General features: G+C 48.1%; 1 protein-coding gene and 1 non-coding gene across 2 annotated transcripts in view; one reads left to right on the forward strand and one right to left on the reverse strand.

Moving 5' to 3' along the window:
- The first annotated feature begins 1324 nt into the window (after positions 1 to 1324).
- Positions 1325 to 20925, forward strand: part of Tfcp2l1 (transcription factor CP2 like 1) — a 59198-nt gene continuing 39597 nt past the window's right edge. Inside the window, exons 1-2 of the mRNA XM_020175363.2 lie at positions 1325 to 1482; positions 4892 to 5043. Of these exons, the coding sequence (XP_020030952.1) occupies positions 1421 to 1482; positions 4892 to 5043 (214 nt within the window). The 5' untranslated portion in view covers positions 1325 to 1420. The remainder of the gene's footprint in view (positions 1483 to 4891; positions 5044 to 20925) is intronic.
- LOC141423002 (small nucleolar RNA U13) lies at positions 20145 to 20246 on the reverse strand. Its single transcript, XR_012447681.1, has one exon. It is a non-coding gene; the product is annotated as a small nucleolar RNA U13 (small nucleolar RNA).

Raw genomic sequence — 20925 nt, forward strand, 5'->3', positions numbered from 1 at the left:
TGGAGGGCCGGGTGGGGCTTGGGGGCCTGCCTGCTACCAGCACCACCGGTGTCTGGGGAAACATTTCCGCTTTCCTCTCGGGGCAGAAGAGCAATGGGGAGGTGGCAGTCCTGGAGAGCTGCTCGGAGGAAGTGGCTCGCTAGTGGTGACCTGTGGTTGGAGGGAGGGGAGCAGGGCCAGCAGAGTGAGAAGGGTTCACCCATATCCCTCCTGGGGGAGCTGGGAGTCAAGGGTCGGGGCCTCCAGGGGACTCAGTCAGTTAGTTCCCAGACGGCAGAGTGTCTGCCTCCGCTGTTCAGGCGTTGGGGTGCAGGCATCACTTGCAGGGCTCAACATGGTGGAACTCCCTCCCTCCTAACTGACTTCCGCCCTCAGGACCCCCGCCCCCACGCCTGCCAGACTGACCTTTCAAAAGGCAAATCATAAACGCAGCTCCTCCGTTAGAAACAGAATAAAGTCCCGAGGAAAGGGAAAAGGAGGGGAGATTAAAAACAACAAAACCGGGCTCCACCCCCACCACCGCGATCTACCCCGTCCACTTCTCCCACCTCATCTCCTAAACTCTCCCCTTGGTCACCCAGGCACTGCCAGGTCTGCCTGAACCCCTTGTCGCTTCTGCCTGGGATGGCTTTCCTTCCAAATGGTTCCTCAGCATCCACCAGGCTTCAGCTCAATGCCACCTCCTCCGGGAAGTCTTTTGTGATTACTCCCTCGATGCATTCCATTTTCCACTTTTATTCAACAAGTATTTATGAAGCGCCTTCTACGTCCCAAGCATTGCTCTGGACAGTAGGTTTAAGTGAGTTAGAGAGCCCAGGCCCTGCCTTCTTGGAGTTTACCTTGTAGGGGAGACAAGACAGCCGACACACAAGGAAACCCAAAAATGCTGATTTCAGTGTGCAGTGCAGTGGGACAACAGGAACAAGGTGAGGGGACCGAGGGTGCCTGGGCCGGCGTTCCCCGGCATCCAAACCGCTGGCCACCATCGAGAGGCTCTGGGGACCCGCCCTGGGCTGAGGGGTACGTGAGGCAGGTGGCTGTAGCGAGGGCCACCTGGGCCCCACCCTCGCGGATAGGGAGTGGCAGGGAGGGCCAGGCCCAGCTCTCCGCGCCGCTCCGGTCCTCGATCCCGCTTCCTGGTGGACGCTCGCTCCCGGGAAAGGCGCGGGCGCGGGCGCGGGTCAGCCAGGTGAGGCGGCCGCACTTCCCGCGGGGGTGGGGTGGGTGGGGTGGGGGAATGGGGTGGGGTGGGGGGTAGGGCGGTCCAGCCGCGGCCCCGCCCCTGGGCCGCCCATAAATGCGCGTGGCGGCGGGGCCGCACGGGTTCCGAGCGGCGCTTCCAGGTGGCCGCAGGGTCGGCGCGCTCGCGTCTCCGCTCGCTGCAGCGCCTCGCTCGCCCGGCGCGCTCGGAGCTCCAGCCATGCTTTTCTGGCACACGCAGCCCGAGCACTACAACCAGCACAACTCCGGCAGCTACCTGCGGTAAGGCCGAGCGAATCCCGCGGCTCGGGCCCACCCGGCCCGGGCGCCCTTGCACCCCGGGCCGCGCCCCCACACTCCATCTCGGCTTTCCGCGCTTTGGGGAGGGACAAACCCGCCCGGAGACCCCTGTAGGGACAGACAGAACAAGTGATCAGTCTCGGGTGCCGGCCCAGGAGACTGGGCGCAGAGTCTGACGCCCGCGAGTGCTCCTCCCCGACGATCCCCGGGGGCACAGGGCGCACCTGTGCCGCCGGGTCCCCAGGCAGGTCCGTCCTTCTGCCGCGCCCCTCCTCTCCCAACTGGGATCTGAGTACAGGAAACTGCCATCCGTCCCGAGCCTGTCCCCTGACGTTAGTCCCCTGCTCTTTGCCCCTCTCGGCCAGGGTCCCTCTCCGAGCCTCTCCCCCTCTGCAGTGCCCTTCGTCCGGCCCGGTGACCGCGGGCGGTGGCGAGCGCGCTCCTGCGCACCTGCGCTGCAGCCTGGTGGGCTGGCCCGGGAGACGCAGCCGCCCTTTCCCCAGCCAGGTGGGCTTGCGAATATTTGCCGAGGCCCGAGCGTCTGTCACTCTTCACCGCGATCTCTGTCCCAACGCAGGGACTTCACTGGTGCTCTTGAAAGGGAAAAGTTAAGTCCTGTGTTTTGCAAAGACCCCATTGAGGAAGTGGGACCCCCGTTTGCTTCAGTTCAAGGAGGGTTGTTTTTTCCCTGTTGTACAGCCGGCTGGGCGCTAATGGCAGTCGTGTCACTTTCTGAACTCGCCGGAACCAGCTTCAGCCTGTCTTTATTTCCATCCTAGTCACAGTTTATTAAATGTACCTAATTTAACCCAAAGGGCATTTGACGTGGGCTTAGGAAAAGTGAACAGTGAGGCAGACGGCGTCTCTGCGCTGATCGCCGCAAAGTCGGACATACAGACCCTTGGAGCCCCAAGACACTCCCACTCAGATTTATCACCACAGGTACTTTGTTATCCTGGCTTCGGATTTGCATTTGTCCCGAAGTCCCCCCTGAAAGCGTCCCTCTTTTAGAAAGCAGAGGATAACTGATGTGTCTGCTTCTTTTGATTCAGAGTGGTGGGAGATCACCACCTAAGCCTAGGGTCTTAGGACCGTGGCCTCCCTACAGACCATGGCGATGTCCCCAGGATGCCGCTCTGGGGCATTGGAAGCCAATGGAAGATGTTAATCTCGGAGATTGTTCGATTAGAAAAACTGCTGCAAGGGAATGCCTTAGTGAATTGCACATCTCAGGTGGGGCTGTAGTTATGTCCAAAGTTTAGCTGGCCGTTAAGTATCTCCTTGTACCTTAAAAATGAGTTTGAAGGTGACCTTGAATTGAAAGTACATCTGTTGAAAACTTCCTGGATCCCCAAAACTTCTTCCCATTATGAAACGATTTTGTTTGGCCTAGAGTGCATTTTGACATCTACTACTGAGATGGAGATTTCTGTGGAGTAGCTCAGATACCTTTTAGGATTTTGGTTTTGCGAGAAGGAGAGGCAGGGGAACTGGGGATGAAGGGCTGCTGCCCTTCAATTTCACTTGTCTGAAGTTGGGGGTTTCCCCATCCAGCAGGCTTACCTCAGTGGAACCCAAGGGTAGGGGGGCTGGGTTGGTGCATATGTCCCTGGTCCCCTGACTTTTCTTTGGATTTCCTTTTTTTTTTTTTTCTCCTTTTTTTGTCGTGTTGGAGATGAACCTTGGGCGTCTTTCATGCTAGGCAAGCACTCCACCCTCCACCACTGAGCTACTTACTCCCATCTCTCCTTGCTTCTTTGTCTTTTCTTTTTGGTCATCTGACCTCACCAGGGTAGTGGCCTTTACTCCCTTCTTCCCCTTTCTGTTTAATGTTCTGGTCACTTTTATTCCTTGGCAAATAAGGATGCCAGGCTTAAAACAAGTTACCGTTGAGTGATGGTTCTTAGCCACCACCACCCTCCCTCTTTTTTAAATTTAAAGGCTGCAGTGCATGGATTATTAACTTAACATGGTCTGGGCAAACATGAAATTATGCAATTCCCAGGTAAGCAGGCCTGCCTGTTCCTAGATAACCACCTGGGGCTGGGAAAAGGAAGGCGCCCAGTGGGCGAAGCCGGGTTGCTCTCCTCTTTGGGCAGCAGATGGTGGCTTGAGAAAGATTTGTGAGGTGTGCCCGAAGCCAGGCTTTTCCTTCTGTGAATTGGTTAGACTTGTTCGGGGTGTGGTGTGCTGAGTTTGTGTTTCATAGACACTCGTTTATGATGTGCAAGGAACAGGTCGTTCCAGTGACTGTTTATGCTGTGAAGTAGGGTCGGCTGATGATTCATGGCCGTGGGACCCACGAAGGGAGAAGGGTTATCAAGATAGGGCAGGATGCCTTTTTGGCACCTGTTTCTGTAGTGCACTACTTTAGAAGTCTTAAGCAAGTCCCTCCTGCCTATAGGTCACTCAAGTTCTCAAGGATTTCTTGGTCCCTTGCTTAGGGTGCCCATCTGAAATCCCAGCTATTTGGGAGGCTAAGGTAGGAGGATCTCTTGAGTCCAGGAGTTGGAGGCCAGCCTGGGCAAGAAAGTGAGACCTTGTCTAAATTTAAAAAAAAAAAAAAAATCTAGAAACAAGTACCTTGGTCACAGGCTGATGGTAGACTGGCATTTTTGATGCAGTGGGAGTTGTGTATTGAGGTAGAAGAAAAGAATCTTTGAGCAGCTCAGATTTTACATTTAGGTAAAAAAACTGACTGAAAGCAAGGTTCTTCCTCCTTTTTTGCAGTTTGGAGGGATAGATATGAGCCTTAAATCGGGAGGGGAGTGGCGGGGGGAGCAGGTCATTTTCAGAAGGGATGGGGGAATGTCCACCTGGGTGAGTGAAGCCAGCTGGTCTCTTTATTTGCATACTTCACGGAGCCTCAAGGCTGGGAGTTTTTGGTCTTGAGAAGTGGCTGATAAACAGATGAGTTGATTAAAAACTAAAGTGTCTCATCCCTCAGGTTATTCTAAAAGTAACATGTGATGAGTGGTCTCCTGTGGATAGAAACCAAATGGCTGGGGGCTGGGGGCATGGCTCAGTGGCAGAGGCTTGCCCAGCTTGTGTGAAGTTCCAGGTTGCATCGACAGCATGGGGGTGAGGGGGTGGGAGGGTGCAAATGACTTCTAAATGTCACTTCATTGCTGCTAGTCTCCATCACTTCTAAGATTGTCACTTCTAAGTTTGCTGGAGGTAGTAGATTACGCCTTTTTACCTCCTCAGTGACTTGATGGCTGAATCTCTTGAGTGTCAGGAGTGACCTGTTAAACATCTGGAGTGCTTGTGACCTGAGGGTCAGAAGCTAGGCCAGCATCGCCGCCGTCTGCGTCTAGCTCTCCTGCTTTGCTCTGTCTCTGGGAAGGGCCCCAGGATCCTGCTTGTGACAGTAACTTCCTGTGTGTTGCAGGGATGTGCTTGCCCTGCCCATCTTCAAGCAGGAGGAGCCACAGCTGTCCCCCGAGAACGGAGCCCGCCTGCCGCCCCTGCAGTACGTGCTGTGTGCTGCCACGTCCCCAGCTGTGAAGCTGCATGAAGAGACCCTGACCTACCTCAACCAAGGTATTGCTCCAGACCAGGGTGGGACAGGGGCCAGGATGACGCATGAACAGTGAGGGCCTCATCAGTTGTCACATGGGTGAGGTGGGGCTCTGGAAAGAGTAGGGCTTTGGTGTCACGGACAGGTTCAGATTCTTCCCTGAGTCTCCACGGTTCCATCTGAAAGGGGAAACGCTGAACCCTTGGGCACAGGGACACATGGGGACACATGTTTGCAGTCCCAGCTACTGGGAGGCTGAGGCAGCTCTTGAGCCCTGGAATTCTGGGCCACCCTGGGCAACACAGCAGGACCCCATCTCAAAAAGAAAAAGGAAATGTGGACTACACAGTTAGAATGCAGGCCAAGCATGGGGCACCCGTAGCATTCATCCTAGCCCCTGCGTGGAGCAGATGTTCAGTGGCTGGTGGCCGATACCATTGATGGTGACTGCCATTGATGCCCTTTGTAAGCACAGACTGAGCGCTTTTAGTTTACCAGATCTGCTGTCCTGTTTTGGAACTGCCCAGGGCAGTGCTGACGGGGAGGCTGGCCCTGTCCTCTGTAGCATGGGGACTGACTTCTGCTTGTGTTTTCTTTGTGGCAATGGGGCGAGATTGCCCACCTAAGCTTAGAGTTCAAATTCCAACTCTTGCACTAAGTAGCTTTGTGACTTTTGAGTGGCTGTTTCTTTTTTTCTGAGCCTGAGTGTCTTCATGTGCAAAATAAGAAGTCTTAATTTTTTTTTTTTTGGTGGTGGTACTGGGATTTGAAGAGTCTTGAGAACTATTTACCTCTGTCTCCCGAGTAGCTAGGATTACAGGTGTGAGCTACCGGCACTGGGGAGAAGTCTTAATTTTTTGTGAAGAAGTGTGAAGGTAAATGAAATTCCTGGCATGATGGAGCTTGTCCAATTGCTAGTTCCTGGTTTGGGCTTGTTTTCTCGAGACAGAGTCTCTCTTTGTAACCCAGGCTGGCCTCAAACTTGCGATCCTCCCGCCTCTGCCTCCCGAGTGCTGGGACTGCAGGCCAGGCAGTGCTAGTTCCCCTTATCAGGTGCGCAGGTGGCATCGGTGTCCTGATGGTCAGAGTTTTGACAATTTCTGTCACTATTAGGGTCTGTGTTGAGCACATTCTTCCTCATGAGCCCCCAGCATGTTTCACTGACTTACATGGGAAGCACAGAGGGGCAGAGGAACGCTGATTTCTGTGGGGCCACCCTGAATTATGGGGCATACAGTAAGCGCGTTGGTCTCCTCCATCTGGGGAGAAGGTGAAGTCCATCCATTGCATTCATCAGGCTCTCTGTCTGCTGAGCTTGTCACCCCATTACAAGCAGCGGCTCCGAGTCTGCTCCTGGACAGAAACTGCGCTGTCCCCATTTGACCGCAAGGAAGACAGGGCTTGTCCCTGTGGGCTGCCCGGTGCCTCCAGTTAGTCTTGTGCAGCTGAGCTCCATCTGTAGAGGCCAGGGGCCATTGATGGCTGTGACGAGCCAAGTGGAATCACTCCTCTGTGTCTGTGGTTGTTTGTGCGGTGACTTCTGCCATTGTCCTTGCTCATTCATGGAAGGTCAGATGCTGCCAGCTTTGAGCAGTTTCTTTCCTCACTGGGCCTCTTCGTTCTTGCTTTAGGTCAGATGGAAGGACTTGCATGAGATTTAGAGTCCACTGATGTGGTTCTTCTTGGCCACATCCCACAGTGCCGAGAGTGAGCTCTCAGGTCTTGCTGACCGACCAGGTCTATAAGGAATTTGGCTGTGTTAGCCATGCTCAACCCCTATAATCAGCCAATTTCAAGGAGGTGTTTGGCAGCCAGCACAATAGGTCTTTTTAAAAAGAATTTTAAAAGGCTGGTGCCGGTGGCTCATGCCTGTAATCCTAGCTATTTAGGAGGCAGAGATCAGGAGGATCTCAGTTCGAAACCAGCCTGGGCAAATAGTTCTCAAGACCCTATCTCGAAAGAAAACCATCACAAAAAAGAGCTGGTGAGTGGCTCAAGGTAGACCCTGAGTTCAATTCCTAGTACCTCAAAAATAGAAAAAGAGTTTAAAAGAGGCACATCTTGCTCACTGTAGATGTTAGAAGAGGGAGTTACTCCCACTGTGCCATTTTCCTGTGCTAATTTGATATGCTTTGGATATTCAAGAAAAAAATTTTATTTATGTTTTTGTCAGTGCTGGGGATGGAACCCAGGCTTCCTGCATGCTTGACAAGTACTCTGCTACAGAGCCCCACTCCTTGCTCCAGACGCTTTTTAAATGACATTTTATTGATTATTAGTACAACGTACTGCCCCAAAAGCGAAAATGCTTTGGGGACCTGAATAGCTACAGTGTTAGGTGTGGAGTTTGTAACTCTGGCCAGTTTCGTATTATGGACAGGTAACTTCAGTTGTTGGAAATTCAATATTCTGAACATCCTTGTTTATAAATCTCGTGTCTTTCTCAGATCTATACCTAAAAGCAGAATTATTGGATTAAAGGCTTTGGATACATATCACCAAATTATCTTCTCAGGATGCACTAGTTTATAGGCCAGCCATGATATTTTACTGTCTTCCCCAGTACTGAGAACGGTCACTTTTCATCTGATAAGTGAAACATGGAATTTGATCTTTTTTTTTTTTGGTACTGGGGCTTGAACTCAGGGCCTATACCTTGAGCCACTCTACCAACCCTTTTTGTGATAGCTTTTTTCAAGATAGGGTCTTAGGAACTATTTGCCTGGCCTGGCTTCAAACCACTATCTTCCTGATCTCTGCCTCCTGAGTAGTCAGGATTACAGGTGTGAGCCACTGGTGCCTGGCTATTGAATTTGATCTTAAACTAGCATTCTTTTTTTATTTTTGGCAGTACTGGGGTTTGAACTCAGGCTTCATGCTTGCTAGGCAGGTGCTCTACCACTTGAGCCACTCTGCCAGCCCTGTTTTGGGGTTGGGTATTTTTGAGATAGGGTCTCATGATCAATTTTCCTGGGCTGGCCTTAAACCTCCATCCTCCTGGTCTCTGCCTTCTGAGTAACTAGGATTACAGGTGTGAGCCACTGGCGTCATGCTAAACTAGCACTCTTACAGTTACTAATGTATTTGAATACTTAAAAATATTCATTGAACTTTTTGAATTTCTTTTTAATTAAGTGTGTGTGTGTGTGTGTGTGTGTATGAGAGAGAGAGAGAGTGGGATTTGAACTCGGGGCTTCGCGCTCACAAAGCATGTGCTTTACCATTTGAGTCACATCTCCAGTCTGCTTTGCTCTAGTTATTTAGGAGATTTGCCATGACTGAGGTACTCCTCAAGTAGCTAGGATCACAGACAGACGTGAGCCACTGGTGCCGGCCTCGTTTTAATTATATCTATGTCTTTTGCACATTTTTCTGTTAAGGTGTATATCTCTTGGAAAAGACAGTCATTTATGAAGAGTATCAGCCTTTATTAATTTAGTTTGTGGGACTGGGGTTTGAAATCAGGGCTTCAGCTTGCAACAGGCACTCTGTCTCTTGAGCCACACCTCCAGTCCATTTGCTATGGTGGTTTTGGAGTTGGCCTCAAACTCCCATCCTTCCTCTCTCACCCTCTGAAGTAGCTAGATTACAGGCATGAGCCACTGGCGCCTGGCTGAACATCAACCTTTCAGCTGCCGTGTATTGCAATATTTTCCTCTGTTGGTTGCTGGCCATGTAACTATACTGTGTGATAAACTTCATTTATGGCTTGGAATATGTGTCACATTTTTTCCCAGTGCTTGCGATTAAACCGAGGGCCTCCAGCTTGTTAGGCAAGTTTTTTTTTTATCACTGAGCTATAATCTCAGGCCAGTGATTTTTTTTTTTTCCCCCTATAAAAGTTTATTTTATTTTTGTTTGTTTTGAGAGAGGGTCTCTGCTGTGTAGCCCAAGCTGGCCTCCAACTCACGATCATTTATTTATTTATTTTTTTGTGTAGTACTGGGGTTTGAACTCGGGGCCTACACCTTGAGCCACTCCACCAGTCCTTTTTTTTTGTGATGGGTTGTTTTGAGATAGGGTCTCATGAACTGTTTGCTCAGGGCTGGCTTTGAACCATGATCCTCCTGATTCCTGCCTCCTAAATGGTTAGGATTACAGGCGTGAGCTATCGCCACCTGACCCAATCATTTATTCTTAAAGGTCAGTTTTCCAACCATTAAAGATTTCTTTTATGTTTTTTTCTTTAACTTGATGAGATCATGTTTTATGCAATTTGCTTCTTTTATTAAATATTATTCTTATAGGATTTTCTATTATTGTTAAAGTATCTTAAACATCATTTAAAATATCTGTACTTCTCTTGTTAATTTAGGGCAGAATATTGTACAACTGCCAGAAGAAAATCTACATAGAATTACTTTGGAGCCGGTCTGTAGTAGAATGGAAGCTTTGTGAGGGCTGTGCCGGGTCTTAGCTTTTTATCACTGTTCCCCAAGCACTAAGCTTAGTGTCTGCATAGTATGGGTTCTGACTGTCCAAAAAATTTAAAAATAAGAATGATTGATTTTATTTCTGTTTTTTGTCTGCCCAGACCAGTCTGGGCGACATAGTGAGGTCCCCACTCAAAAGAAAAAAGGGCAGTTTCAACACCAAGACACCAAGGCCATTTTGGTCAGGTGGAAGTCTGCTGCTAGGTTACTGGGGTCTGTTGATTTGGCTGTTGTGTTTACCGAGTTTTCTACAAGTCGATCCCATGCTGTCCTCTTCCTTGTAATGAGGTATTCCAGGTTCTCTGAAAACATGCAAGGGATGCTATATCTGTAAATCACAAAGTCATTTGTTAAGCCACCGAATACCTTCCTCAGTGCAGTGTCACCAATTTGCCCTGACACATGTGGCTCGGGCAAGGAGTGTTCCATGGGGTTCTGCCTCAGGTCTTGGCTTGCTTTCTCTAGTGGTGAAAAATGCTTTGAAAAACAAAATATGTCCTTTTCCTCTGGGGGGGAAAAAGTGTTTTTTAAGGAGTAGGTAACTATCAGTGAAGGCCTGCAAATAGTCGGATTATTTCTTTGTCAGTGGCCAAAGGTCACTGTGGGGACAGATCTTTCCTCAGGCTGAAAACTGAGGGAAGGGAGGAGGTGGGTGGTGGTGGTGGAGAGAAACTCCAGGCCATTCTGGCTTGGAGATAAGAAAGAGCTTTACAGGAATGACTTGCTGTGGAGAAAGCTTTGGTATTTTCCACCAGAACAATTCTGGAGACATGAATGCAGTAATGAATTATTCAGGAGTCTAGCTTTCATTCATTCATGAAATACAGGTTCCTGAGGGGAGGAGAGGGAGAGTGGGTGGGTCAATGGGAACCGAGAGAAGCTGAAAAAATGGGGTGAAGGGTGTGTAGTCAACAACCTCAGGAGCCTAAGTGCTGCGGGATAACTAGGCTTGGAGCACCTGAAGTAGCATGCTGCAGTTGGCGAGGTGGACCAGGTGACTGGCCAAGGCCATGCCATCAGGCAGCCACTGCAGTCACTGAACATGTTGGGGAAAATAAAATCCCTGCAGAGTAGGTGCTATTATGAGGATAAAATTAGTACTCGTAGAGCCCTGGAGAGGGTGCCTGGCACATAGTTGATACCTCATCTTTGCCATTATTATAATAAAGAAGAAACATTTCTGTTGTTGTTGTTTTGATGAGGTACTGGGGTTTGAACTCTGGGCCTACACTTTGAGCCACTCCACCAGCCCTATTTTTGTGATGGGTATTTTTTGAGATAGGGTCTTGTGAACTATTTGCTAGCTTCAACTGAGATCCTTCTGATCTCTGCCTCCTGAGTAGCTAGGATTACAGGTGTGAGCCACTGGCGCCCGGCTCTGTTTTCCTTCTTTCCTTTCCCAATTCAGAGATTAGCACAGGGTCAGGTCTTAGACTAAGAACAGCATCTCTTGGAATGGCAAGGAAGGAGTTTGGGGCCAGATTAAAGGCTGGGAGACCTGCTTACCTTTCCTATTTGCTCCTCGTTCACTGCACAACTAGATAATAGGTACAAGCTGGGCAGACGTTTCTTGGGCAGGGTGTTAAAATGCCCTTTAAATTGTGATTAAGCGAGGGTGGTGCCAGCCTGTGATCCCAGCACTCGGGAGGTAGAGGCAGGAGGTGTGTGAGCTCCAAGTATCCTGGGTTCCAGAGCAAGAAAAAAAATTGATTACAGAAAGCACTGAACTCTTATGTGACTGAGCCTTTAGGGTGATACTCCTGTGATTAGCACTTTAGAATTTATTCTCTCTCTCTCTCTCTCTTTCTCTCTCTCTTTCTCTCTCTCTCCCTCCCTTCTTCCTTCTCTGTCAGGGCCTTATGCATGCTAGCCTAGTACTCTACCACTTTGCTACATCTGGGGATATTCTGTTCTGCATTATTCTCCTAAAATGTCCTGGTCCTGTTTTCAGCTGGCAGCCTGACAGGTCAAACTGGGTTCCCACTCTCCTGTCACATGGTGGAGCAGGCAGGAGTGGTTGAGCTGTGGTGGATAGGCAGGGTCTTCCAGAAGGAGAGATGCCGTCCTTTGCCTTGTCTGGCAGCTTTTCTCAGCAGGCAGGGTTCTAGGCTAAGCCCTCGCAGGAGCCCATCTGTCTGCCACCCAGAACTGTGACATGTGAAGCTTGGGTGGGTGAGGCTGGGGTGGCCTAGCACACCCCCAACCCCTTCCCCTGCTGCAGTGACTTGGGAGGCAGATAAGAGTTTCTCCAGGCTGTAAGTCCTGCCTTCCCTGCTGGAAAACCAACAGGGAAGTGCAAGCTGGTTTGCCCAGTTCCTCCAGGCAAATCCTTTCATCTGTCAGACCCTGGGTTTCCTCATCTGTGACAAAGTGGACGACAGAAGGTCTGGCAAACAGTGAGTGCCTGGTTACATTTTTTCCTTCTTTCCAATTGGATCAGTGACTTTGAATTTAAAGAATGAGGCTAAGGATTACTCACTTTGTTTGCTGTCTTTTCTCTGCAGCTGAAGCTTTCTTTCAAGATTAACTTTTAGCCTAAACTTTGGGAATATAAACTGGAAAAACCAAAGTACACTACTTTGAAAAATAAAAGCTTTCCCTCTTACTTTTCTGGATTATAAAAGTAGTGCCTGCTTATTATAACACAGAACAGCCAATAAATATGTACTCCAGAAAACCTTGACAGTCCTACCTTCTAGATTTTTCTTAGTCATACATTAACCAATATATGACCAATTATATGGACACACTTACGTATATGCTTACAGGAAGGAGCATGACTTTTTATTTTTAAGAAAAAATGGAATTATATATACTGTTTGACAACTTGCTTTTTCTTTTTCCCCAAAATATCCTTAGTTTCATGTGGGCACGAGAACTAAAACAAGGGGGCTAGGGTTATACGCTCAGTGCTGGAGTGCTTGACTAGCATGTGCCAGGCCCCGGGTTCAATCCCCAGCACTGCCAAAAAAAGAAATGAAAGAAAATCCTTCAGTATACCCATGGAAGATATCTAGCACTCCTTTTTAAATTAAAAGGCACCTTTCAGGCTGGGGGTGTAGCTCAGGGGAAGATGGCTTGCCTGTTACGTACAAGCACTCGATTTGATCCCCAGCACTGTAAGCAAACAAAAAAACTAAACTTTTTTTTTCTTTGGTGGCACTGGGCTTGAACTCAGGTCCTCATGCTTGTCAGACAGGTGCTCTACCACTTGAGCCACTCTGTCAACCAAACTTTCCACCTAAGGATGAATTTGAGAAAAAATAGATTATCAGCTTTGTTCAATTGTTATATGGATCTTTCTTAAATTTCTGCTCATTAGTTTATATCCACTCAAGTATCTAAGGCGAAGTCAAAGGGCAAAAAAAAAAAGTTTTTCTTCTTGGGATCCCCAGTCTGAGCGATGCTATTAATTTGCCTTTCTTGGAAGTGGGGTCTCACTTTGCAAGTGGGGAGTCCTGGAACTGGATGTACCCAGGTCCTGATTCTGCCTTTCTCCTTTTCCAAGTTAGCCAAACCTGTCAGCCCATGTTTTCTGTAAAATATTTGAGCCCAACACCCACCTCAGGTGTTGCCTGGGGAATTAAATGAGGTTTATGTTTGTTTTGGGGATTTTTTGCCATATAAAGATACTTTATTTAGACAACCTAAAATCTAAAAATGTTTAATCAGCAAACCACATAACAAAAGTTTAAAAACAAAACAAAATGCAGGGAACAAATTCTTCCCCAATTTTCAACACTCCATAATGAATCTGAGTTTAGGTCTAAACTAAAAAAAATACTGTTTTACTGCTTGGGGTGCAGTTGTCATTGATTTTTTATTTGTTTGTTTCTTTCTCTCTCTCTCTTTTTTTTTTTTATGGCAGTACTGGAGTTTGAACACAGGACCTTACACTTGCTAGGCAAGGACTCTACCACTTGAGTCAGCCTCTTGCATACCTAGCCCATTTGCTTTAGTTTATTTTTCAGATAGGGTCTTGAGTTTTTGCCCAGGCTGGCTTCGAACCATGATTCTCCTATCTCTGCCTCCTAAGTAGATGGGATTACAGGCATGACCTACCATGCTCAGCTTTTTTTTTTTCTTTTTGAGATAGGGTCTCCCTGACTTTTTGCCTGGGTTGGCCTCGAACTATCTTTGCCTCCTAAGTAGCTGGAATGAAGGCATGTGCCTCCATACCTGGCTATTCTCTGTTGTTTCTAAAACCAATCAGTAAGTATTGAAATAAATCTGAGGTTACTTATACTTACTATGTATAAGTATCATAGGTTACTATGATACTGCTTATCATAGCTCATAGTATATAGAAATGATGTTTAATGTTTCAGTTTGCTCTTGACAAACTCTGATTATGCTTTAAGTAGTGGTGGAGCAGTTTATTATGTAAAAATACAAGTTGAGTATCCCTATCCAAAATGCTGGGACTAGAAGTATTTCTGATTTTTTTTCAGATTTTGGCATATTTTCATATATAATGACATATTATAGAAATGGCGCCCAAATCTCCTCCCCCCCCCCCTTCTTTTTTTGAAACATAGTCTCACTGTTGCCTAGGCTGTTCCTGAACTCCTAGGCTCAGGTGATCTTCTTGCCTCAGCCTCCTGAGTAGCTGGGACTACAGGTGTGCTCCCTGCACCTGGCAAATGTCAAATTCGTTTGCCATGCAACTTATCCACTAGCCTGAGGTGATGCTCTGCCATATTTTTAGTGCTCTGTGTTTTGTCAGTGGTGAAGTTCTCCACTGGCAGTGCTAAGTCAGGGCTCAAGGTTTAGATTTGGGGGTGTGAGGGCGATCTGGCTGCGACGTCTGTCCTGTTCTCCCGTTGGCCGCCAGGGTTGATTAGGCTGATCTGGCTGGTTAGGCGGGTGTCCCCTTCCTCCCTCAACCATGTGCGTCCTACTGAAGTGCACACTTGGTCAATGAGGACGACCTTCCCTGATAGAGGAGGACCATTCTTTGGCCAAGCGTATATGAGTCGCCGCGATCCCCCTCTAGAACTTCCAAACAAGCTCTCAGGGTTTTACGTTTTATGCATTTATGTCATCTAATTCTGGAGGGTCCTATGAGCCAAGAATGGCATATTCTTTAGAATTACAGCCAGGTACTGGTTGCTCATGCCTGTAATCCTAGCTACTCAGGAGGCAAAGATCAGGAGGATCGAGGTTCAAAGCCAGCCCTGGGCAAATAGTTCATGAGAACCTTATCTTGAAAAAAAACCTTCTCAAAAATTGTCTGGAGTGACTCAGTGGTAGAACACTGCTTAGCAAGTAAGAGGCTGTGAGTTCAAACTGAAGTACTGCCAAAACAAACAAACAAACAAACAAAAGGAATTATATTAAAACCTTCTAGGGCTGGCGAAGTGGCTGAAGCGATGCAGCGCCTGCTTAGCAAGTGTGAGGCCCAGAGTTCAAACCCCAGAACTGTCAAAAAAACCAAACCAAACAAAACAAAGAACAAAACCTTCTATATTCTTGAAATGCTTTCAAGGAAGAAATTTTCTGCCCAAGTTAAGTGTGCTGTAAGGTCAGGGAGCAGCTAAACCTGCAATCAACGCTGGGAAGGTGCCAGATAAGCAGGTCCTCTAAGATTTCACTCCATGGCTTGACGATGATCCATCTGGAAGGACAGATGCAACTATTCCCAGGGGCACCAAAGTCCTTCCAGTCCAAGTGACTGCACTATCTGCCTGGACCCCAGGAGCGATCCAACCCCAAATGCAGCAAGGGCTGGTGGCTAGCGCTCCTTCAGTGGGCTGGGTGGGATAGGGATGAGGGGATGGTGGGGTGTGTGCCTGGTTGGGGACCTTTGTGCAGATGAGGCTCTGATTTACCCAGGACCAGGTACAGCCAAGGGTCCCCAGTGATAGGGTCCTGCTACTGCTTCTTTTCACTGGTCATGGTGTTTGGAGGAGGGCCTGCCGAGGGAGACTTGGTTCTTTGTAGACTGGGCTTCTGGTCACACTTCTGGGGCTGACTGGTTCAGCACAGTGGTTAGAATGGCTAGTGAGGACTGTTCTGAGTGAGGAAGGTGTTTTGTGTTTTGTTTTTAGTTTTAAAACACAACTCTAGCCAGGCACTGGTGGCTCACAACTGTAATCCCAACTACTCAGGAGGCAGAGATCAGGAAGATCTGGGTTCAAAGCCAGCCCCAAGCAAATAGTTCACAAGGCCCTATCTCAAAAATACCCAACATAAAAACAGGCTGGCAGAGTGGCTCAAGTGGTAGAATGCCTGCCTGACAAGTATGAGGTCCTGAGTTCAAACCCCAGTACCACCAGTAAGTAAGTAAATAAATAAATAAATAACCACTGTACAGAAGGAGCCACCATGATTGTCCCTACTCCTTCATTTCATAAGAGAAGGAAGGATTTAATTTGCATTTCCTTTATTGCTAGGGATGGTGAGCATTTTTTCATGTGTTTTTTGGCCACTTGAATTTCTTCTTTTGAGAAAGTTCTGTTTAGTTCACTTGCCCATTTCTTTATTGGTTCATTAGTTTTGGGAGAATCCACAATAGTCAAGTTATGGAAACAGCCAAGATGCCCCAGCACTGACGAATGGATTAAGAAAATGTGGTATCTATACACAATGGAATTTTATGCAGCCGAAATGTTATCATTCGCTGGTAAATGGATGGAATTGGAGAACATCATTCTGAGTGAGGTTAGCCTGGCCCAAAAGGCCAAAAATCGTATGTTCTCCCTCATATGTGGACATTAGATCAAGGGCAAACACAACAATGGGATTGGACTTTGAGCACATGATAAAAGCGAGAGCACACAAGGGAGGGGTGAGGATAGGTAAGACACCTAAAAAACTAGCTAGCATTTGTTGTCCTTAACGCAGAGAAACTAAAGCAGATATCTTAAAAGCAACTGAGGCCAATAGGAAAAGGGGACCAGGAACTAGAGAAAAGGTTAAGTCAAGAAGAATTAACCTAGAAGGTAACACACATGCACAGGAAATCAATGTGAGTCAACTCCCTGTATAGCTATCCTTATCTCAACTAGCAAAAACCCTTGTTCCTTCCTATTATTGCTTATACTCTCTCTACAACAAAATTAGAGATAAGGGCAAAATGGTTTCTGCTGGGTATTGAGGGGGTGGGGGGGAGAGGGAGGGGGCGGAGTGGGTGGTAAGGGAGGGGGTGGGGGCAGGGGGGAGAAATGACCCAAGCATTGTATGCACATACGAATAATAAAAGAAAAAAAAAAAAGAGAAGGAAGGAAGCCCAGAGTAAATAAAACTGTAGACTACGAGGGGCTGGCTAGTGTGCGTGCTGTGTCCTGGCCCTGGCTAGACAACTTGGAGGCTGTAGAGGCCACAGGAAGACAGATGGTTCTCTTTAGTAGCTGGGAATGGGTATTCCCACCCTGTTTCCTTAGGACTTTGTCCCTTTGAGGTGGCCCCATAGAATATTCTTCCTTGTGGAGTCACTCAGGAGAGAACCCCACCATTTGAGCTAGAGGTTCAAGTTGGCTTCCTTCCTGTCTTTGTCTACATAGGGTCTTGAACTATACAATAGCCCAGGTTGGCCTAGAACTCATGATCCTCCTGCTTCTGCCTCTCAGTGCTGGGATTGCAGGTATGTGCTACCATAGCTGGCCCCTCCCTGTGTTTTACACAGGGATGCCCTTTGGGAACTTTGAGGTCCATCTCTTCTAACCCCTAATTGATGGGGAAACTGAGGCCTGGAGGGTGAAGTAGATTTGTCAGCACATGGGGTGGGTTCCTGACCATCTCTGGAAGTACATTCCCGTCCTCTCTCCAGATTAGCTTGAGGATGGCATTTGTGGGGCTCCTGGAGTGTGGGGTTCCTGCTCCACAGAGGGGCAGGGGTCTTACTGATCAGGCAGTAAGGTGTGCCCGGGCTGTTCTCCATGGTGCCAAGGGTGTGACAGGCTAAGTGTGTGACTCTTACTGCTCTTTGCCACCTCTTCCCATGGCAGAGCCGGCTGGGCCCTGGCCCATCGTGAGTGCTTTGCCAAGAAGGAGTTCTGTGCTTGGGCACCTCTGGGAGATTCTTGACCTTCTCTGTCATTCTCTAGCCTGTGGCCCTGCCTGGAAATTCCCATTGGGTGGTTAGAAGACCCTGTGAACCTGAATGGTGGGTAGAGGCCACACGGGCTCTAGGAATTCACAGTGTAGACAGGGTTAGAGTCCTAAAGAATGAGGGCAGATAACATCTTTACTTATCTGCTACCCAAAACGTCCAAACACCAGCATCTCCCAACAGCTCGTAGAAACTCAGTCTTGGGTCCACCGCAGGATGACTGAATCAGAACCTGCAAGTTTCCTTTAGAAGCACGAGCAAGCTTTTCCATGCCGCCCTCCCAGATAGTTGGGTAAACCGAGGCCCAGAGAGGCTGTGTGACTTGCCCTAGAACATAGAATGGTACTTCATTGGGTCTTTTTAAAACTTTTTTTTTGGTGGTGCTGGAGTTTGAACTCAGGCAGTGTGATTGACCCATACCTCCAGGTCACCAAAAAACAGTTTATTGGGATATAATTCACATACCTACAATCCGTGCATGCATATAATTTGGGGTTTTTAGTATACTCAACTAAATATACTAAACTATCTCTGGAACTAATTTTAGACCATTTTTTTCCTTCCCACACCCATTAGTAATCAATCTTCTCTCCCCAGCCTGGAGCAATTGCCACGCTGCTTTCTGTTTTTATAAGTTTGCCTATTCTGGGCATTTCATACCAAGTGGTGGGCTTTTGTGACTGGCTTCTCTCAATCAACGTGGTATTCTCAAGGGTCCTCTATTTTGGGCACTTCATTCTCTCCCTCCCTCCCATGGCAGTGGGGTTTGAACTCAGGGCTTTGAGCTGCTTGAGCCACATCTGCAATCTGTTTTACTCTGGTTATTTTGGAGATGAGTCTCTTGAACTATCTGCCTGGGCTGGCCTCGAACTCTGATCCTCCTGATCTTAGCCTCCCAAGTAGCTAGGACTACAGGCATGGACCACTGGCGGTTGGTCCGTCATTCATTTCCTTTTCATGGCTGAAAATGTTCCGTTGTACATATTTACTTGATCAGTCTTTAGTTGATGGACAGTTAGTTCCACTTTTTGGCTCTGATGAATAACGCTGCTATGAACTTAGGTGTATAGGTTTTTATGCCAAGCTGTTTTTTCATTTCTTTTGGGTCAAGTGGTGGCTATGTCTAACTTTTTGAGGGACTATAGGACTGCTTTTAAAACCACTGCCTCACTTTACATTCTCACCAGCAATGGAGGAGGGCTCCTTTCTCCATATCTAGAGTCTATTCTTTGTTGTGTCTTTTGATGGATTAGGCGTGAGGTGGTGACAGCCTCTTGCTCTTCTGTTTAATTTTTTTGTTGGTACTAGGGTTTGAACTCAGGGCCTCATGCTTACTAGGCAGGCTTCTACCACTTGTTACTCTGCCAGCCTCTGAGCTCTGCTTCCTGAGTGGCTAGGATTATAGGCCTGAGCTACAGGGTGGGCCTCTTCTTGAGGCTACTATTGGGTACCTGCTGGTGTTGTAACAGCAGGAGACTCCACCATAGCGTGGCAGCAGGTCCTCTGAAGAAAAGTGGAACCAGAGGCTCTTATGTCTTGTCTTCCTGTCTTGCTTAGGCTGTCTCTGCCACCAGCTTTCCTCTGCCTTACTCTTCTCTGCTGCCAGGGGCTGGGTTGGGGAGCTGTGCCCTGAGAGGGTCCCTCTGTGTTGGCACCTCTGGGTGTGAGGACCAAGAGGATACCTTGGAGCAGCACTGACAGGCCATTTGCTTCAGCAGTGACTGTCCCCAGAAATTCCTTCCTGTCACCACAGACTGAGAGAGAAAACAGGGCAGGTGGTGCTCACTACAATATGAGCAAGTGAGAAAGGAGTGTCAAGCTTTTAGCTGATAGGGGAATAGGGCTGTCCTTAGCCTGGCACATGGTCCTCCTTACTGAGTTCCCAAACTGCTTGGATGGGTGGGGCTAGCAGGAGGGAACTAGGAGCTACTTAGGGGGCTGGGTAGGAAGGAGCCCAGTGAGTCACACTTGTGACCTAATCTAAGAGATGGGGTCTGCTCTTGACTTAATTGTCCTTTGGCCTACTAACTCACAGGATAGATTTTTCTTTACTTTTTTTTTTTTTTTCTTTTGGTGATACTGGGGTTTGAACTCAGGGCCTCACGCTTGCTAGGCAGGCACTAGCAAGCTCCCAGCTCCATCAGTGGATCTTGACTAAACCACTTATTACTGTTCCATTTGCCTAGTGGTGACTTTCGGTTTATCTTCTTCTTTCTACATTTTTAAATTTATTTTTAATTTATTTTTATTTCTTTTATTCATATGTGCATACAATGTTTGGGTCATTTCTCCCCCCCTTCCCCTGCCCCCTCCTTTTCCCTCCGCCCTCTCCCTCTCCCCTTCTTTCTAAGTTTGTATTTGGAATACCACTGTAAGAAGCTTTTTCTTCTCTCCCATTAATTTATTTATTCATTGATTTATCCTAGGTACCATCATTCAGCACTGTGTTACTTATTTTGTTGTACGTGTTGTTGAACTGTAGTCATTGGAGTCCATTCTGGTTGGCTCCTGTCACCTCTAGGTTTTCACTTGGGCACTAAAAGATGGTTCAGGCTCTTAGGGAATTTCCCCCACCCCCACCCTGGAAACAGTCCCTTCCCTAAGGAGCATGGTTTATTATTATTTTTTTCTTTTCTTATGTCAGACATGCAATGTGCTAACGTCACGACAAGCTTTGAGGGTGGAACATGTCACGCAAAGGTGGGAACACCCAGTCATCACTTACGAACCAAAAAAGGATCCTTTTTTTTTCTTGACACATAAACACACATACTTAATATTATCTTGTAGGTGTTTACTGGGGATCCACCGTGTGCCAGGCACACTGTCTAGTCCTCGACGTCCAGGGTCACACAGGTGATGGTCCTTCGGGATCAGGGCTTGACTCTGATGGTGGAGCCTTATCTCCTTGAGAGATTGTACGGTGACACTAGCACGCGCACTTGCACAATGCTGATCAAATATAGGTGACAAGACAATCTACACTTGCCAGGCACAGCAGAAGCACTGTGCTTCTGCCTCTGCCATTCTTTCAGAACTGTTGGCGCCCTGCCCTCCTTTCTCTGGGTAGTGATGGCCTCCATTATGTTTTATGTGGCATTAATTACCCAAACCAGCAACTGTTGGAAAGTAAACAACCTGTAAATCTTGGCTAGCCCGGGCAATTGCCTCCTGTTCTTGGGAACACGGTGATCTGGGCAAGAAGCCCTGCTCTGGGTTCTGCCCACTGGGCAGAGCCACGATGGCTTGTCCTCCCTGCTCTGCAGGGGCACCTGGTGGGCATGGCCCAAGGGGAGACCAGCTGGAGTGGGCTGCTCTGGGTAGCACTGCTCAAAACACCTGATCTTCTGAAGCTAGTTGAGTGGCCTGGGTCGTCCTGAGTCCCTGCCTTAGGGTGCACCTCAGCTGAGGCTGTGACC

The sequence above is a fragment of the Castor canadensis genome, chromosome 4 (assembly GCF_047511655.1).
Source record: "Castor canadensis chromosome 4, mCasCan1.hap1v2, whole genome shotgun sequence".
Taxonomy (NCBI): domain Eukaryota; kingdom Metazoa; phylum Chordata; class Mammalia; order Rodentia; family Castoridae; genus Castor; species Castor canadensis.